Below are 20907 nucleotides of genomic sequence, written 5' to 3'. Positions count from 1 at the left end.
CACCTCCTGACTCCCCAAAGCCTTTCCACCATCTACAAGGCACAAGTCAGGAGTGTGATGGAATACTCTCCACTTGCCTGGATGAGAGCAGCTCCAACAACACTCAAGAAGCTCGACACCATCCAGGACAAAGCAGCCCGCTTGATTGGCAGACCATCCACCACCCTTAACATTCACTCCCTTCACCACAGATGCACAATGGCTGCAGTGTGTACCATCCACAGGATGCACTGCAGCAACTCGCCAAGGCTTCTTCGACAGCACCTCCCAAACCCGCGACCTCTACCACCCAGAAGGACAAGAGCAGCAGGCACATGGGAACAACACCACCTGCACATTCCCCTCCAAGTCACACACCATCCCGACTTGGAAATATATTGCCGTTCCTTCATCGTCGCTGGGTCAAAATCCTGGAACTCCCTTCCTAACAGCACTGTGGGAGAACCTTCACCACACGACTGCAGCGGTTCAAGAAGGCGGCTCACCAACACCTTCTGATGGGCAATAAATGCTGGCCTTGCCAGCGACGCCCACATCCCATGAACGAATTTAAAAAAAACTTAAGGTATTTTATTTGTTACATCATAGGTAGTTACAATGATTTTCAACTTACTTGGGCAGCTTTCCTGGAAACAATATTAATGAGCATCAATTAACTTGCGACCGCATGGGGAACGGTAAGATTTTATTATCCGGGTTTGCCAAGCGCCCATTGACCGCCCCCCCCGCTACCATCCCGCCACCATTTGAAAACCGAGCCCTATGAGTCTGCAGACAAGTGACTACGCAGCCCAAAACCTTACCCCCTGTTTGATGGCTGCTGAATTGGAGGTGATGCTGCTTGAGGTGGTTGAAAGGAGGGTGGCTCTGTTTTCCTCTCTGTGACACCATCAAGTTCCTTGCCTGATTGTGAAACTAAGTAATCTCTGCATCTATGTGGCATTACTATGGGTGAAAAGTATATGAAACTGACAACCAAATCAGTGAAGTAACAGATAAATATCAGCCAATCACAACAACCAAAATCCAGGGCCATTATAAGAGCTGCCTAGAGAACAATATGAATTAGTATCGAAGGTTAAAAAGAGACCAGCTACGAATAGCAAGCAGACAGCCTGCGTATTTCTTTGGCAAAGTCCTTGTATTGGCATCATTTTTTGTTTCTTAGCACTGAAGTTGGTACCTTTGAACTGTGCCAAGCTGCTCGGTTCTAAGTGTAGGACAGTGCACAGACTGGATATTTTACTACGCTAATGTGTGCCATTCCAGGAATGAATACTGCACACTCAAAGATACAATTCTAGTGTTTAGGAAGGCAGAAATATCATTTAAAGCTTTATACCTTTTTGTATTCTCTAGGTGACAAATAAAGTTTCCTGGTTAGATTAGGTAGAGCAGTGATGCCTGGAATAAACTCACAGTGTCATCTCAATTTCCAAGTATAGTGAATAAGGCAGATGAGCTGAGGGCACAGATGGACACGTGGCAGTACAATATCTTAGCTGTTACAGAAACATGGCTTAAAGAGGGGCAGGAATGGCAGCTCAACGTTCCTTGTTGCAGGGTTTTCAGACGAGATAGAGAAGGGGATAAAAAAGGAGGGGGTGGCAATTTTGGTTAAAGAAACAATTACAGCTGTGAGGAGGGATCATATGTTAGAAGGATCATCAAATGAGTCCATATAGGTTGAGCTAAGGATCAAAAAAGGAGCAGTCAAACTACTGGAAGTGTACTATAGACCCCCAAACAGTCAGAGAGAGATAGAAGAGCAAATATGAAGGCAAATTTCTGAGAAGTGCAAAAACAATAGGGCAGTAATAGCAGGGGATTTCAACTACCCTAATATTAACTGGGACACAAACAGTGTGAAGGGTATAGAGGGCACAATATTCTTAAATTGCATTCAGGAGAACTTTTTTAGCCAGTACGTAGCAAGCCCAACAAGAGAGGGGGCAGTTCTGGATTTAGGTTTAAGAAATGAGGCTGGGCAGGTGGAAGGGGTATCAGTGGGAGAGCATTTTGGTGGTAGCGATCATAATTCAGTTAGTTTTAGCATAGTTATGGAAAAGGACAAAGATAGAACAGAAGTTAAAGTTCTCAATTGTGGAAAGGCCAATTTTACTGAGCTAAGAAGTGATTTAACAAAAGTGAACTAGAAACAGCTACTTGAAGGTAAATCAATGTCAGAGCAGTGGGAAGCATTCAAGGGGAAGATTCAAGGGGTGCAGAGTAAACATGTTCCCACAAAGAAAAAGGGTGGGGCTGCCAAATCTAGAGCACCCTGGATGTCAAGGAGCATAAGGCAGAAAAGGAAAGCTTATGTCAGACATCGAGAACTCAATACTACAGAAAGCCTAGATGAGTTTAAAAAGTTCTGTCTTTCTCTTCCTTTCGGATGTTTCTCCCTCTCTCTCTCTGTTTTGTGTTCTGGTCGTTTGTATATTCACTGGTCGTGTAGGTAACACCTCTCTGTCTGAACACTTTGATTGCCTTGACAACGGGCAGTTGGAAAGATTATCTGTAATCACCAGGTATTGTTCTCTGAATATAAATGCGAAACGTTCAAGGATTTCCAATTCACCTGACGAAGGAGAAAGCCTCTGAAAGCTTATGATTTTCAAATAAAATTGTTGGACTATAACCTGGTGTTGTAAGATTCTTTACATTTGTCAACCCCAGTCCATCACCGGCATCTCCACATCGAGTTTAAAAAGTGCAGGGGAGAAATTAAAAAAGAAATTAGGAAACCAAAGAGAGGACATGAAAAAATATTGGCAAGTAAAATCAAGGAAAACCCAAAAATGTTTTATAAATACATTAAGAGCAAGAGGATAACTAAGGAAAGAGTAGGGCCTTTTAGAGGCCAAAAAAGTAACATATGTGTGGAGGTGTAACATGTTGGTACGGTTCTTAATGAATACTTTGCGTCTGTCTTCACAAAAGAGAGGGACGATGCAGACATTGTAGTTATGGAGGAAGAATGTGAAGTATTGGATGGGATAAACTTAGTGAGAGAGGAAGTATTAAGGGGATTAGCTTCTTTGAAAGTAAATAAATCACCAGGGCCGGATGAAATGTATCCAGGGCTGTTAAAAGAAGCAAGGGAGGAAATAGCGGAGGCTCTGACCATCATTTTCTAATCCTCACTGGATACAGGCATGGTGCCAGAGGATTGGAGGACTTCTAACATTGTACCATTGTTTAAAAAGGGAGTGAGGGATAGACCGAGTAATTACAGGCCAGTCAGTCTAACCTCGTTGGTGGGCAAATAATTGTACTCAATTCTGAGGGACAGGATAAACCGTCACTTAGAAAGGCATGGAGTAATCAAGGACAGTCGTTATGGATTTGTTAAGGGAAGGTCATGTCTGACTAACTTGATTGAATTTTTTGAGGAGGTAAGAAGGAGGGTCGATGAGGGTAGTGCATTTGATGTAGTCTACATGGATTTTAGCAAGACTTTTGACAAGGTCCCACATGGCAGACTGGTCAAAAAAGTACAAGCCCATGGGATCCAAGGGAGATTGGCAAGTTGGATCCAAAATTGGCTCAGTGTAATGGTCGACGGGTATTTTTGTGACTGGAAGGCTGTTTCCAGTGGGGTTCCGCAGGGCTCAGTACTAGGTCCATTGCTTTTTGTTATATATATTAATGGTTTGGACTTAAATGTAGGGGGCATGATTAAGATGTTTGCAGATGGTACAAAGATTGGCCTTGTGGATGATAGTGAGGAAGAAAGCTGTAGACTGCAGGAAGATATCAATGGACTGGTCAGGTGGGCAGAAAAGTAGCAAATAGAATTCAGTCAGGAGACGTGTGAGGTAATGCATTTGGAGAGGGCAAACAAGGCATGGGAGTACACAATAAATGGGAGGATACTGAAAGGTGTAGAGGAAGTGAGGGACCTTGGAGATCATGTCCACGGATCCATGATGGTAGCAGGACAGATAGATAAGATGGTTAAGAAGGCATATGGAATACTTTCCTTTATTAGCCGAGGCATAGAATATAAGAGCAGGTAGGTTATGCTGGAACTATATAAAACACTGGTTAGGGCACAGCTTGAGTACTGTGTACAGTTCTGGTCACCACATTACAGGAAGGATGTGATTGCACTAGAGAGGGTACAGAGGAGATTTACGATGATGTTGCCAGGACTGGAGAATTTTAGTTATGAGGAAAGATTGGATAGGCTGGGGTTGTTCTCTTGGAATAGAGGAGGCTGAGGGGTGATTTAATTGAGGGGCCTAGATGGAGTGGATAGGAAGGACCTATTTCCCTTAGCAGAGAGATCAATAACCAGGGGGCATATATTTAAAGTGATTGGTAGAAGGATTAGAGGGGAGCAGAGGAAAAATATTTTCACCCAGAGTGCGGTGGGGGTCTGGAACTCACTGCCTGAAAGGGTGGTAGAGACAGAAACCCTCAACTCATTTAAAAAGTACCTGGATGTGCAACTGAGGTGACCTACAAGACTACGGACCAAGTGCTGGAAAGTGGGATTAGGCTGGATGGCTCATTTTCGGCCGGCACAGACACGGTGGGCCAAATGGCCTCCTTCTGTGGCATAAATTTCTATGATTCTATTCTATAAAGAAAGTTTCCATTAATTTGCAATGGCCTGTTGCTTTTTCATAAAATTTCAGCTGTAAAAACACAAGAAGCTTTAAGGTTTTGAGACTGCTTCACAAGGTACTTAAGACTACGCAAAAGCTCATGTGGAAGATTTTTTAAGCTTGTGTTAACTTAGATACTGATTTTTTTTTAAAAGAGTGTTACGCTGATTTTCCTTCCCTTTTTTGTGCTCTTTTATTTCCCATTCTTTGTCCCCCTATACCATGCACAATTCTTCAGGATCCTTACCCCAAAACCTCTGCCAGTACAACTTTGAGAAACTATCAGAATCCATAACAAGTTGAAATATTGACACTATTGTCACAGAATCATGGGCGACAGCAGATAAACCTTGAAAGAAAGAACTTGCTTTTATATGGCACTTTATCATCTCTTTAGGGCATCTTAAATCACTTCACAAAGTGAACTGCTTGTGAAATGCAACTGCTAGTGTTATATAGGCAAATGTGGTCACCAGCTGTGCATAGCAAGGACCCACAAACAGCAAATGACACCGGTGACCAGATAATCTAGTTTTTATTTTGGTAGTGCTGCTTGAGGGAGGAATACTGACCAGGGCACTGGGCTAGTCCACCAATAGAGGCAGACAGAATATGCTTTGAGATGTGAAATAAATAAAGAAGCAGGTTTAATCTTTAGGCAAGTTTGAACAAGGTGTGCTAAGGCAACTTTTGAGTTTATTGTGTTTTTTTATATATATAATATGAAATATAATTCCAAGTTATTCTGAAGGGACAATTTGTTCCCTTATAGTAACTAGAATATATTTCACCAATATATGAATACTTGTAATCCCTGTAGTGCACAAATGATCTATTCATAATTGGAAGGCAATGTTAATGAGTGATACATTCTTTATGACAATGGGCTATACACTTCTCATTAAGTAACCTGATATTATGCATTGGTATGATATTGCAGCACAGAGGAATGCGGCAACCTTTGCTCATTGGCACATTGATTTGATTTCTTACATTGCTTGCCCAAGCCGACTTTCAAAATGTTATCACGAGAACAAAGTGCTGAACATAGAAAGCAGTTTTCTGGGTACAATAGAACACCACCTGGACTTGTGCAACAGTATTAGTTAGTGAGACACATTGGGGTCAATTTTCCGATGGCCGAGCGGGTGCGTTCATGGCAGGGGGGCTCCTAAAATTGGGGATTTCCGGAGCGGGTCCGGAGCCCGGCTCCAACCCGCCCACCTCCGGGTTCCCCAATGACACGAATTGGTGCGCGCACAGCCCCCGCATGCGAGACTCCCACCGGCAATCAAAGCCAGCGGGATCCCACTTAAGATCATTATCTGGGTACTTGAGGTGGTTTACAGACCTCATTAGTTGGAGATTTTAGGAGGATTCGGATTTTGGACTACCCAGAGCGTGTTTCCCATGCTGGGGGAAACACTCCCTGTTTAAACAGACGTGTTGCAGCCAGCAGCCAGTGGCAGCTGCAAAGGTCCGTTTAACAGGTGCGGGGTAAACCCTCATTTATTGCAGCAGGGCACTCTGTCACCTCAGATAAAGTTTTGCCTGCCACACCGTTGTCTCCACACTCCAAATTATTAAATCATACCCTAAACACTGCTGTCCAATCACATTTACCTACTTTGTGGACCCCCTCACACTCACACCATCAGGATGGGTGGGGGGGGCGTCCATTGCTGCATTCATCACTCCATTGGAGGACGAACAACATCACCAGCCTCGCCAGGCAAGCAGTCCACCTCCGCCACGTGGAGCTACACAACACAGTGCTGCGCAACAGGCACCTGCACAAAGCAGTCATGCAACTACACATACACCCACTGTAGGGTGACCCAGCGGGTGGCATCAAGGGTGTTCATGGAGAACCTCATGAAAGGGCATTATTGCACAAGCCAGTCAAGAGTGGCCAAGACGTGGCAGTAGTGGTGACAATATAATATGTAATGTGAGTTGATCAGAAATCAAATATAAGTAAAAACCATGACAAACCCTCAAACACCCTTGTGCATCCCCTTCATACTCACAACATGTTTGCCTTACGCTTCCTACTACACATAGTGATGCATGCCCTGTGGTTGCAGCACAGGTAGTGGCAGGTGGAGTGAGGCTGACCGTGAAAGAGATGCATGAGAGGGTGAGTATGAGATAGAGCCATGAGATTGTATGATGATTGGGTTGAGTGGTAGTGGTGGGATGAGTACTGGCGAGGTGAGTAAGTGCAGGTAAGAAGCCAAGGTAAGTGGCTTCAATTTACTTACAATCGCGGCCAGTCGACCCCCCCGCTGCCAACTTGCCTCCCTCCTAATATCGGGCCCATTGTGTTTCTGGCTAGAGCACTTAGATTTAATCATTTTTCTAATTATTCTGTTGTTAGCCCCTTTCCCACCTACAGTTCCGTACAAGGGCAGGCTAATGGATTGTAGAATTCCCCTCCCTACAGTACACATGCTTGGGTGTGAATGTACAATATGAAATAGGTTCTTTCTTCCTGATGTATTAAGATGCTCAGCTTAGTGGGATGACTAACAAACATATCCTGTCACGTGTGGGTTCTGTGGATCAGTGGTGTTCAACCTTTTGGATCAGTGGGGCACATCCTGGTGACATAAAGTACTGAGTGGACCACATTTGATTAACTTTATAATTCAAGTAGAAATGTGATTAAAAGCTCTGTGCAACTCTGAACCTATTTCTATTTCCTAGAATCCTTGGCCTATGCTATTTATCCTTTTTCACTTTCCTCTCTTTTTTTTCTCTCCTCTTTCCTCTCTCTTATTCTCTCTTTCCTCCACTAACTTATATCTCCTCTCTCTCCCGTCTCTCTTTCCCTTTCTTTAATTCTCTCTCCGCTTTTTGTAAGCAGCTGTGTAGAGCTGCACAGGATTAGCATTGGGTGATTTTCCTGACATTCTTCCTTCCATAGAGGTGTATAGCCACCACTTGTAGTTTATACTTCCAGGCCCACCCAAGGTCAGGAACTTGTCATGTAGGAAATTATAAGCACAAACATATACTCTCCCACTATATAGCATAATACATTGATGGACCAAAGTGCTGTGCCAGCAGACTGTCTATATATGAGCTTATTTGTAACCAACAACAATATGAAATTAGAGAATTTGAAAAATTCACAAAAGTGTGAGCCGAATGTAGACTCAGTTTTAGTTCTTTTGGATGCAAAATCTGCTGTATAAATGTTTTGGTAGAAGAATGATCAGGAACAGGACATACTTTTCACTGTGTACATATTAATATCATTCATGAAATTCAGCTACAGAATCAAAGGTTCAGTCAGACATTGTTCTCTGTTCCACATTCCAGCCTGGTCATAAAGTCTTCATATATTAGTTGGAGCTCCAGTGAAACTGTCAGTTGGTTCCCAAGTTTTATGTGTGCACATGGCATTGTCTTTAAATCTCTGAACTGGGGTTTTTTTGTTATTTGTCCTAGTTTTTTTTAATATTGTGTAAACAAGTTTTATAAAATTATAACAAGGTGCTAAACCTGGCCAACCTAAGCCTCGGTCCAGCCTGGGGTGATTTACGTTTTCTCAAAAGGTCATAGTTACTTTTGACTTTCCGCAATGAGCCCATTATCCCCGTGGTTTCTAATTTTCTGGAATGATTCGAGGAAAAGGTTGATTGTTAAAATTACTGCTATTAACACTGCTTTAATGTGCAGACTGTTCCAGAATCAGATCAACATGACTGGCTGTTACTGTGGAGACCCTGAATACTTGATCAGATCAGCCGTTGATAAATGCTTTCTTCCCTTCATTCTTGAATCAGGGAGGGGGCTTATAGATGGTTTCTATTAGTGGTGAGAGTGACATTGTAATATTGAATGGTCCTTCACAGGAATGTGAAGCCAGTCCAAATAAATAAAACTGTAATAAAGCATAATATTCCAACTGGCCATGGCCAATTGAGTGCTATTGCACAGAAGTCAGGGTTCAACTTAATCTTTATCCATATCTCACCGTAGCAAATTAATGAATCTTAATCTGGAATTAAACAATACTTTCTTTTCGAAGTCATCACAGCGAAGAATATTATACCACAGAAAGGCATCGGCTTTTTTAATGGATTTGCTAACTTTGTTTTTAAAGTTTATGTTACTTTAAACGTTTTAAAGGGGCCAATGACAGTGGGAAAATTAGTTTTTTGCAAATTGAGTGTTGTGAACAGGACTCACATTGCTGATCGGTACGCTGTGATCACCTCTGTATACAAACCCCTAAAGTGCCACATTACCATGTATCTAAACCATGCCATGAATAGTGATGTCATCACATCATTGGTTTTAAAAAAATGTTTAAAAATGCATTGTAAAAGTTTTCATTGGTTAGTAAAGATAAATGGAAAAATATTGAATGATAGAAATCTGAAATAAAAGCTTTAAAAGTTGGAAATGCACCATAGGTCCATATCAACATTTCAAGTGGGACCTTTTTTTCAGAACTAGTGAAAGGACCCACCTAAAATGTTAGGCTGTCTTTCTTTTTCAGAGGTTGACTGTCTTTCTGTGTATTTCCATTATTTCTGTTTTTGTTTGCATTAGTTGGTGTTTGCTGCCTAGCCAACTAGCACAGCAGCTGTCAAAACATGATGGAGCTTGAGCTGCAGTTATACTGCAGGTACTCTGCCAGCTGTTTCCACTTGTGGGGGAGTCCAAAACTAGAGGTGGTAAATGTAAAATAGACGCAAATAAATCCAATGGGGAATTCAGGAGAAACTTCTTCACCCAAAAAATGGTAAGAATGTGGAACGCGCTACCATATGGAGTAGTTGAAGCAAATAGCATAGATGCATTTATGGGGAAGCTAGAGAAGCACACCAGGTAGAAAGGAATAGAAGGGTATGCTGATAGGGTTAGATGAGGTAGGTAGGGAGGGAGGAGGCTTGTGTGGAGCATAAACGGGGGCATAGACCAGTTGGGCCGAATGGCCTGTTTCTGTGCCGTAGTTTCAATGTAACTGCAATAAACAGCCTATGGACTGGAGTCATACTGCAGTCTGACCGACATCAAGGTGTAGTAACAGCAGCACTCTATTTATGAGTGCACCACAGCAGGTGCAGAGTTCAGGTTTCCCAGGCAGCTAATTTTCAACATTAGGTGAGTTGGTGGGAGTATCTTTTTTGTCCTTACATTAAAAAAATTATGTACAACTTTAAAAGTTCTGAGGAGTAGTACATGAGCTGCCTAGGCATATTTAAAATGTGGCTTTTCACCAGATTGGAGTTGTAGTACAACTGGTGAAAACTCGAAGTTCTGTGAGGTGCCATCTTGGAGGGGAGCTTTTATAGTACTCCGATCAGGAGCTCACTCCTAATTTATACTGCTGCTTTTTGCATCAATGAGAACCCAGATTTGTCTCTTTAACTCAGATGTTAGGTAAAACTGCACCCTTAAGACTTCCTGAAAGCTATCCAACTTAACATGCCTTATAACCTCCCTTTTAAAAAAACCTTGAAAACAGGTTTGAGATTCATAAATCTTTAGAAAAAGTCGGCCCCTTTGAGCGTCATTCTAATTTTACTCACTGTTTCAACAATTGTATTTTTAAAAAAGACCATTCAGCAGGAATTGGAGATTTTTAACAGACTTACTATTGAGCTGTGCAACCTTCTGAGGGAACAGAGGCTATGTGCTATTGATGAATAGAAAGCATCTCAAATATCACTCCATCAGCTCTTCCACTGAAGGTTTGCCTTCAGTAAGTGGAGATCAGCCCACCCCCCTTCGTTCAGCTCTTGCTAATGGTGTCTTTGTGTATAGAGAACTCTCTACAGGTTGTAGGGAGCCAGAGAGTTGAATCAATGACTGGAGGCTTAATAAAAGCTACAGCATGTTATCCCATTACAGCATTGTTACAGTATTCTGTTAATAGCTGCACACAGGGTGCATAGTATTCAAAAATCACTCTAGATATTGATGAAATATTGTAGTATTTAAGTAACACGTAGTCATTATTCAACTAGAATTCTTGAAATGTGAAAAAAGTGAATAAAGCATTCATTGTAGGGTTGAAAAAAATATAAATACAGATGGAATTTAAAAGCCTTTGGTGCTATTCGTCTAGAGTGGCTTGCATTGGTCTGTTCATGGGGAGTAATAAAAGCAATGATCAATGGGTACAAGTACTGGCACTGTGATCAGGGGTGTCAGACCCAGACCTGTACATTTTTTATTGGGGAACCAGTAGAAGAAGAACCAAAACCCAAAATGGTGTACACCACCAAGGCTGGAAAGAATAGGAGGAAGGAAAAATTGAGTGAGGTGAGCAGTGGAGCTGCTTTGGAGCTCTTTTGGGATGAGGAACTGAGGGAGAAATGGAGCAGTATGTTAATGCCATATTCAATAGCGATGCATTATCACTCCTGTGAGGGGATGTTGCAGGAGAATCTAGTACATGACAAGACTTAAGTAGTCAAACTCTCTGATTAAAAAATAGTTTTGCTAATGTTACCTTAAAAAAAACACACAAATAGAAGGAGACTGCAATTGTCATTATGAAAACAGAGAGATTTGTGGAGAGCTTTTTGAAATCAGATATTCCACTTATTTTTAGCTATTTCACCTGCTGGGCCCTGCTGTCCATTAGATCGTTAGTTCCCAGCAGAGAGATTCATTCATTGAATTCAGTCAAGTGATAAAGATTGAAGGAAGAAAGAAGTCTAAAGGAAAAGGGACCCACATTCTGCTTCCCCACTCCCTGCTTTATTGATCTAGCCCAGCTTAGATTTTGCCTGTACAAATGTGGATTTGTTGCCCACCAGAGTCCAATTCAGCAGGGTAAGGATTGTGACTGCCTTTCAGGGTCCCTAGGTTCCATTAATTGTGATGTGGAGATGCCGGTGATGGACTGGGGTTGACAAATGTAAGGAATCTTACAACACCAGGTTATAGTCCAACTGTTTTATTTGAAAATCACAAGCTTTCGGAGGCTTTCTCCTTCGTCACCTGACGAAGGAGAAAACCTCCGAAAGCTTGTGATTTTCAAATAAAACAGTTGGACTATAACCTGGTGTTGTAGGATTCCTTACATCCATTAATTGTGGCAGTCTGATCCCATTCTCTGGTCTGAATCTAATCTGCCACCAACTCCCCTTCATAAACAATTTTGTGCTAATGTTCCATTTTTTTGCATAATCATACAAGTGAATTGTTTGAAGTGCCATTAATGTGCTGTGTGTTTTATTAAATAACCTCTGTTTTAATTTACTTAAGTCTCTCCTAGTGCTATGTCAGCACACTAAGTGTGTCTGTAGTGCAAATGTAGATTATAACACAGCAAGCAGTTGAATACTAGGGTCCGATCCTATGTGAGTTACGCCAGTCCTTTGAGTGAAATTGTCTGAAATCAACCAGCTCCTATTCAATGTTCTGTTTAGTTTAGTTCTGCTGACACTGTTTTATGAAGAATAGGAGAGTGGAGAGTTTAATAACTGCTTCAGACCATAGTCAAAACCTAACCTCATCTCATCACTGGCATAAAATGAAATTGCAATCTTATTAGTTGGCCAGCACTTGCACTCTTGCTGCCACTCAAATTACTACATTTCCCCTTTAAAGTCGGAGTTAAACAAATCGGGCTGACTATTCTCCTTTTAGTACAGCCAATTTACAAAAAAACTATCCAGAGTTAGGCAATGCATAATTCTTTCTAATAGATTGCAGTTCATTTAAGCAGTGAGTCTCAGCATCATGCCATACAAGCTGTCTTGGCTGCTGTTCTGTGTGAGGTTGACATTCACCAGAATTTCCTTGGGGCTTTTCCCGCTCCACTGCCGCCGTAAATGGAGTTTCCACTGAAGTTACGGTGGCAGAGCAGGAGAAGCCCTGAGAAAATTCAACCTATGGTGTTCTGTATTCTGAGTGCAAATCGCAAGGCTGATGTAATAACTAATGGTTCATCTACTGAAAGCTGTCAGGATAGGTCAGGTTCTGAAATTTTTAAGTGTGGGCACGCAGTCTGGAGGAAAAGTGGTGTGCACGAGCACAATGTGTCACAGCGAGGTGGGGTGTGGGTGCAGTACACTGTCACAGTGAGGTGGGGTGTGGGTGCAGTACACTGTTACAGTGAGGTAGGGTGTGGGTGCAGTACACTGTCACAGTGAGGTAGGGTGTGAGTGCAGTACACTGTGTCACAAAGCAGTGTGTTGCAAGTTTTCCACTGCAGCTCTTCATATGGCAGGTTCCAGATCTCAGCTATGCTGTCTGGGAAAAATGCCGAACAGACATTTTCAAGGAGAATGGAGGGAAAACAAAGTCCTGTTCACCCACTCCTCTCTTCCACATCAACAAGAAGCCAGTTCTGGAGGGTTAGCTGCTGACTGTAAGCAGGTCACTTGCCTGCCCTGTTTGCCAGATAATTGTGCCATAGATGCAGGCTTACAACAATGGGGGAAAAAAACTTATCACAGAGTAAATTTTTATAAAAACAGTAAGTGAGGATGACCTGTTAAGTTATTAATTAGTAATATTAGCTGAACTTCCTGAGTTTTGATTGGCTTATAGTTTACTTTCACAAGTAATGTCCATTAAGTTAGAAGGCACAGTAAGTTGTGTAGATGGAAGCAAGAAGTTACACAGGGACATGGACAGATTAAGTGAGTTGGCAAAACTGTGGCAGAAGGAGTTCAATGTGGGAAGTGTGAGGTCATCCACTTCGGATCCAAAAAACACAAATTGGAATGTTTTGTTAATGGCGAGATGGGAACTATGGAGGAGCAATGGGATTTGGAACTCTAGGTTCACAAATCACTAAAAACTAGTGCACAGGTACAAAAGTAATCAAAAAGGCAAATGGAATGTTGACTTTTACCGCAAGGAGGCTGGAATACAAAGGGGAGGAAGTTATGCTTTCGTTGTACAGACCTTGGTCAGACCCCATCTACTGCATTCAGTTTTGGGCAGCGCACCTCAGGAAGGAAATACTAGCCTTGGATGGGGCACAGCATGGATTCAGCAGAAGGATACCAGAGCTTAAAGTGTTAAATTATGAGCACATGTATAAACCTGGCTTGTATTCCCTTGAGTATAGAAGGTTGAGGAGTGATCTGATTGAGGTGCTAAATTAATAAAAGGATTCAATAGGGTAGATACAGAGAAGCTATTTCCTCTGGTGGAGAATCCAGAACAAGGGGACACAATCTTAAAATTAGAGCTAGGCCATTCAGGAGTGAAATCAGGAAGCACTTTTTCACACAAAGTGCAGTGGAAATGTAGAATTCTCTCGCCCAAAAGTCTGGATGCTGGGTCAATTGAAATTTTCAAGACTGAGGATCGACAGATTTTTGTTAGGTAAGAGTATCAAGGGATATAGATCAATAGTGGGTAAATTGAGTTGAGGTACAGATTAGCTATGATCTAATTGAACATGCTCAAGGGGCTGAATGGCCTACTCCTGATCCTGTATCAAGTTACTGCAGTGAGCAGAGTGAAGAAATGCTCACTGGAACAGCTGAACAAATTCTCAGTATGTTTTCATACAGTCTTGCTCGCTTTGTCTAGGCAATCATGTTTATTGATAGGAAAATTTGCACAGGTTCTCTACAAAATGTCTATGCTCTGCATTGTTGCTAAGCTTCCACAACACTGTAATTGGATCGTTACTTTCTGGCGAAGCTGGTGAGTGTGGGTGGTATCTGTCCAGAGCCTCCCTTCACACATAGTGTTGAGATAAGGTCAACAGAAACAACTGCTGATTGCAATCCATTCCAGGAGAATGACATTTTTCACTCTTAAGCCTCTCCATATGTAAACATAAATGATTCTTTGAAGGTTTCTGGCAATGTGATCTGGTTTTGTACAGGAAATGGGATAAAGCAGTATGTGGAAAAGTGTTGGTTTTTGTTTACCAATATTATATAGGTAATATTTGGATTTTAGGTTCCAAAACATTTAAGAGTCCTGCCCCATTGCTTTCTACTTTGGACTGTCTACATGCACCTGAACTTCAGCTTCGGGGGCAGTTTGGATGGTCAGACAGGAATTGTGATTCAAACCACTTTTTTGATAGACACAGCTTTCATAAGTATTCAGCTTTCGCTCAAGCAAACTTAAGCTTATTAAAAACTCACCAGTTAACTACAGAGTTAACCTTAAGAAACTAGAATACTAAAAAGGGAAAGTAATAACAAGTAAAAAATAAAAATAAAATGTGAATCGATGGTGGAGGGCTTCATTGTACCATGGGGGTCGATGTTAACCCCGATTGGGTTTCGAGACTGCAAAACCATTCACTGGGCAACATTTCAGGTCTGGGGTATTTTAACTCCCGGGTCTCATTTAAATGTCACCAGTCCACTTCTTGCCCATTCCCGTGGGAAGAGGCTATAGAGTGGCTGCTGGCAGAAGATCGGGCTACCCTTGGCCGCTTGCAGGAAAGTGGCAGGGAAGCGGGTTTTGGAAGGGACTTGCAGGAGGGAAGGGGGCAGGTGAGGCTGCAACTTCCCTTGTGGGGCCCGGAGAAGCACTCCTGACCAGCTGCTGACCTGCTTCAGCCTGGCGAGAAAGCCAGAGCAGCCTCCTCACTGAAGCCCCAGTTAAAATCCCATCAGGGTTCTTTTAACGTAATGGGACTCTGATTCGCATAAATTAATGAGGCTCCTGACTGCTTTAGGTGACCATTTTATCCACCTGCAGAATGCTGCAGGTTAAAATTGGAAAAGGCAGGAACGGGTCGAGCTCTGAGCGGGTAAGTGACTTGTTCGTTTTTAACTATCCACCCGCCCAGTTTCCGACAGGCAGGTAGTTAAAATCAACCCACTGTGTGGGGCCACAGTTCCCTACATGGTAAGTTCCTGGTCTTAGCAGTGCTGTCCTTTGAGATAGGGAATGAGCAGAAGTGAGATGAGGTGCTTCTGCATGGAGGGAAAACTAGGGGCAGATCTCCCCAGAATACTTTTATGCATCTAGTGTCAGCCTTGGCTAGTCACACGTTTACTGTCTTAACAACACAGGCAATGCTGCATAGCACAAGCAGACTTGAGTGAGCAGCAAGGTAAAGAAAACTTCATCAAAGTGTGGAAAGCACCCACACATTTACGCCCTTGATTCAAAGATCACCTGTTTTTTTATGCTGATGTTTTGGGGTTAACATTCCTTGTTGTCAGGTTGGTGATTGGTGCCAGGAATATTTGCAAATGAGCATTCTCCTGTTAATTGTAAGGAGATTCCTGTGTCCATGTGGTCATGTTCACTTTCATGTACGAGAAGAAAATAGCATCTTCAAAGCGGTGATCTCTTTTAAATATTTGTTATTGGACAGGACAGTCTGAACTGGAATGTCACTTCTAAAGTAATTTTTAAAATAATGTTGCTGTTCAGTTGTATTTACAGCAGGCAATTTCATGTAAATGTATGTGTTAACCATCTTGGATGACACTACAGTAAAGTACTGAGTGATCCAGACACTCCGGGGTTGAGTGTCTTTAACAACTGAGGTATTGTGTCCAGTTCTGGGCACCGCACTTTAGGAAGGATGTGAAGGCCTTAGAGAGGGTGCAGAGGAGATTTACTAGATTGATCCCAGGGATGAGGGACTTAAATTACGGGGATAGACTGGAGAAGCTGGGATTGTTCTCCTTGGAACGGAGAAGGCTGAGAGGAGATTTGATAGAGGTATTCAAAATCATGAGGGGTGTGGACAGAGTGGATAGAGAGAAACTGTTTCCATTGGCGGAAGGGTCAAGAACCAGAGGACATAGATTTACGGTGATTGGCAAAAGAACCAAAGATGATATGAGGAAAAACTTTTTTATGCAGCGAGTGGTTAGGATCTGGAATGCACTGCCGGAGGAGTTGGTGGAGGCAGATTCAATCATGGCCTTCAAAAGGGAACTGGATAAGTACTTGAAATGAAAACATGTGCAGGGCTACGGGGATAGGGCAGGGCATTGGGACTAGCTGGATAGCTCATGCATGGAGCCAGCACAGACTCAATGGGCCGGATGGCCTCCTTCCGTGCTGTAACCTTCTATGATTCTATAACTGTGAAATGGCCATAACTCTGAAATATCACCGTGTACATGAAACAGAAATTAGGAAAAATAATGAATGTAAATGTGCTTTCAGATATTAAATAAACAAAATACAGCACTCTGTAACAAGCAGTAAAATAAAGAACATTACTCCAAGTGATCATCAGGAATTGAAAAACTCTGTGCTATGACACAAAATGGTAACTGTTTAAAAAAAGACACCTTTAACTCTGGCGTTGTACTGTATTATTATATCTTAATGGGGGAGGGGGGTAATATAAAATTCAAGGCCATGCATTCTTTTGACTAACGTTTTTTTCCTCCTTTCTCTTTCAGGTGGTGCAGTCCCTGGGATTTGCAATTTACCGGGCACTGGATTGGGGTTTGGATGAGAACGAGGAGCGGGAGTTGAGTCAGCAGTTGGAGCAGCTTATTGACCAGATGGCAAACAGTGACTCTGAAGGTAGCAATGGCACTGCCGATGAAGGGTACAGCGGGCAGGATGACGAGGACGAGGGTGATAGTACACCGCGTTCAGTGAAGAATTTTGAACAAGTAATGAAGGCATGTGCTGCACATTTAATGGACCGTAACGAAGCAGATGCACATTTTCAAGCAGTCTGCAGGGCATTGTTTGTGGAAACCTTGGAGTTACAGACTTTCCTGGTGAAAATCAAAGATGCTAAAGAGGTAAGACCACAGTTGCTTTTAGGGCTGGGGAACTCTGGATGTTTTAGAGAGTTCTTAAATTATTGTTTTAGGAGGTCAGGCTGCTTCACATGGGAACAAAACCCTAAAGATAATCTCATTTGTTTCAGTCTGGTGGTACATTCGCTGTCGAGTTCTGCAGTATGGCAAGTAGCATGAGATGAGAACTTTTATCTTGGAGACGTTGTCTAAGTCTGGATACTGGGCTTCCTGACATTTGAATTATACTTTTCACACAAGCTCATTAGCCTACGGGTGAATTTTTTTTTTTATTCGTTCACGGGATGTGGGCGTCGCTGGCGAGGCCGGCATTTATTGCCCATCCCTAATTGCCCTCGAGAAGGTGGTGGTGAGCTGCCTTCTTGAACCGCTGCAGTCCATGTGGTGACGGTTCTCCCACAGTGCTGTTAGGAAGGGAGTTCCAGGATTTTGACCCAGCGACAATGAAGGAACGGCGATATATTTCCAAGAATCTACTCCACTATTGGATAGGACTGTGCAGCAGAACTACTTCACGTTCATGTTAGGAAATTCCCTATCCTGTTAAATCAAGAGTCCCTTTTATATAACGTAAAAATGAGTGCCTCACAGTTACATGAAATTTCTCTATTTGTATTAAATGTTAATTACCCAGTAGTGCTTTTGTTCTGCAGAGTTTCTGTGCAAATTACAGAGTTCTCATGTTTGTGATCAGGATTCATGCTGCTAATGGTCATTTCACCCTTACGACTGGCAGAAAGGGAAGGATTTGCATTTCATCAGTCAGATCCTAGAGATGACGGAATAGTGGCTTCATCACCTAGTCAAGAGCATATGCTACCCTTTGCATAGGCCCTTTAAAGACGGAGGCTAACTATCAGAGGCCCCTTTTAAAAATCAAACAGCTAACAGGGAATTATAATTAACAGAATTTTGTTTTAGATTTCTGTTTTAGATTCCCTTCCCCTGTTACATATGATGAAATAATTGAGGGCCTGTCTTGAAGGAGTTATTGAGGACGACTGGGAGCTGAATTAAGGTTGTTAGAAATAGTCATAAACTGATGGATGATTCAGCAGGAAGTGCTAATCATCAGCTCCCTCATGCTGTTTTGTTTATCAAGCCATAACCCCCAATAATGTCTTAAACACTTAAATATTTCCGGAAAAACAAAAGTATCCATAAATATATGATCCACAACAAAGGCTATTAATGTTAATCATGGTCCTCTGATCTTTTTTTAAAAAGGGTTTCTGCTGGTGAGATGCCCTCATTTTTTTAATTTAGTTTAAAAAAATAGTCTTCCTTGAGAAAAGAGTACATATATTTTATCAAGTCACTGTACAGTTTGACACATGGTACTTCAAGAGGGATATGTTCGTATATTGAGGTACTCAGTATGTTGTGCACATGCTGAGAACAGTGCACTGTTTGGGGATCAGGATAACTTGACGATGGTCCTTTGTATTTGGTTGGATCAGGGAATTTACATATATAGCAATGGGTCAGGTCAGGGCAATGTCCTTTGTGAAGACTTGATGGAGGCTTCACTTTGCCTTTTATGAGGATGATCGAGATCTATGTGGGAGCTGCCTGGGTCATATGGTTTATCAGGAATGGTTCTAGACTGTCTGATATTTCCTGAGTTCAAGGCAAAGTCCATATGTATATATACACATGCACACATATTTTATATATATCTTTAGGTCACTTCACACATGACTACTCTGGCCAACAGGGCCTGAAGGTGGGCCTGTTCCTTTGCCAGTAGCGCTGCTACTTTTAGACTGTTTTTGCTCACCTGTTGGTAGCCTATGAGATCTGGTCCACCCATTCACCTATCTTCCCCCCGACCCAAGTATATAGCATCCACTCAGTACCACCCCCCGATGGGCTTCGGTAAGATCAGCAGCTCAAGGTGTGGTTTGAACATATTCCTTGGTGTAGTATGCTGAATTCCATGTCCTCTGCTACCCCTGATTTCCTGTTGCCATGATCACACATATCAAACACATTTGACATTTTTTAAGGAAGTGAAATGTTTGATGGATACCCAAAATTGTCAGACCTTATTCACATAAGAGAATTTGACTGTGAAAATCATTTGAACAGGTAACCATCTTGCCTCCCATTTGCTGCTCAAGAATTTGGACATTCCACACTCTGATCAGATGTTTAAAAATATCCATCCTTGTATTTATAGCTCAACAGATAAATCAAACCAGGATGTCAGGAACAAAATGAGGCACTGCCCTATGCAAATACCATTACAAATGTTCAGGAGATGATTAACAGCACTCTGTACTCATGACACATTTCTAACTGTAATTTAAGGCTTGCCCATTTGATTTTGTTGCTGTTACTGATGATTATCTAGTAACACACTAGCACCAGTGGCGGATCTATTGCATTAGTATGTAGCACGCCATAAAATCCATGTTGACTATATGCATTCTTTTCATTTCAATAGGCATAATAGGTACGTGCCATTTACACCTCAGTGGTTTTCTGCTATGCATAAGCCAAAAGCTGCTTTTATTGTGTTTGTTACCTTTGTTACCTTTAAACTTGACTATTCCAATGCTCTCCTGGCTGTCCTCCCACCTTGCACCCTCCGTAAACTTGAGCTCATGCAAAACTCTACTGCCTGTATCCTAACTCGTACCAAGTCCCGTTCACCCATCACCCCTGTGCTCGCTGACCGACATTGGCTTTCGATCCGGCCACCCCTCGATTTTAAAATTCTCATCTTTGTTTTCAAATCCCTCCATGGCCTCGCCCCTCCCTATCTCTCTAACCTGCTACAGCCCTACAACCCTCCGAGATCTCTGCGCTCCTCCAAATCTGGCCTCTTGTACATCCCCGATTTTCATCAATCCACCATTGGCGGCTGTGCCTTTGGCTGTCTAGGTCTTAAGCTCTGGAATTCCCTCCATAAACCTCTCTGCCTCACTGTCTCTCCTCCTTTAAGAAGCTCCTTAAAACCTATCTCTTTGACCAAGCTTTGTCCTACTATCTCTTTATGTGGCTCGGTGTCAAATTTTGTTGATGATCGCTTGTATGAAGAGCCTTGGGGCAGTATATAAATGCAAGGCAGTATATAAATGCAAGTCGTCATCGTTCTGATTAGATGGTGGTCAGTCAGTCATCAGAACCAGCCTCACCATTATGCTGTCTTGCTCACCATTTTCCTCATTTAGGTCTTCTTGAGCATAATCTCAGCTTTGGTCTTCCACTTGAGCTAGGACCCATTTTATCACCTTTTGAGGGCATCGATTTCAGTCTTGTAACTCACCTGCTCTGCTCATCACAATCTCTCTATAGCAAGCACTGGCGACTATACACAGGTCACTCCTGATAAATGTTTATTTGTTGGGGGTGAGAGGAGGGGTAGTGACTATGGGGCACCTGCTATCGATGTGAATATATATTCCGGAAATACTAAAGCTTTTGCAGATCAATAATGGAGACACACTGCTCTTGTAAATACCATTCACCTTAATATTTTCTTACTACTTTTATCTTAAGATCTGGCCAACTACTGCCATCTTTTTCTGGTTACCCGTGCGAGCGGTCAGTAAATGTTGCATTGATCAAATATTAAACAAGAA

The 20907-nt window shown here is 42.3% G+C and overlaps 1 protein-coding gene across 1 annotated transcript in view; it reads left to right on the top strand.

The window, feature by feature from the left end:
- spire2 (spire-type actin nucleation factor 2) overlaps positions 1 to 20907 on the top strand; it is a 74873-nt gene that overhangs the window by 8906 nt on the left and 45060 nt on the right. The window contains exon 3 of the mRNA XM_067998022.1: positions 16946 to 17299. Coding sequence (XP_067854123.1) covers positions 16946 to 17299 — 354 coding nt within the window. The remainder of the gene's footprint in view (positions 1 to 16945; positions 17300 to 20907) is intronic.

Source organism: Heptranchias perlo, chromosome 16, assembly GCF_035084215.1.
Source record: "Heptranchias perlo isolate sHepPer1 chromosome 16, sHepPer1.hap1, whole genome shotgun sequence".
NCBI classification, from domain to species: Eukaryota; Metazoa; Chordata; class Chondrichthyes; order Hexanchiformes; family Hexanchidae; genus Heptranchias; species Heptranchias perlo.
Note: the sequence above shows the minus strand (reverse complement) of the source record. Positions and strands in the feature narration are given on the sequence as shown.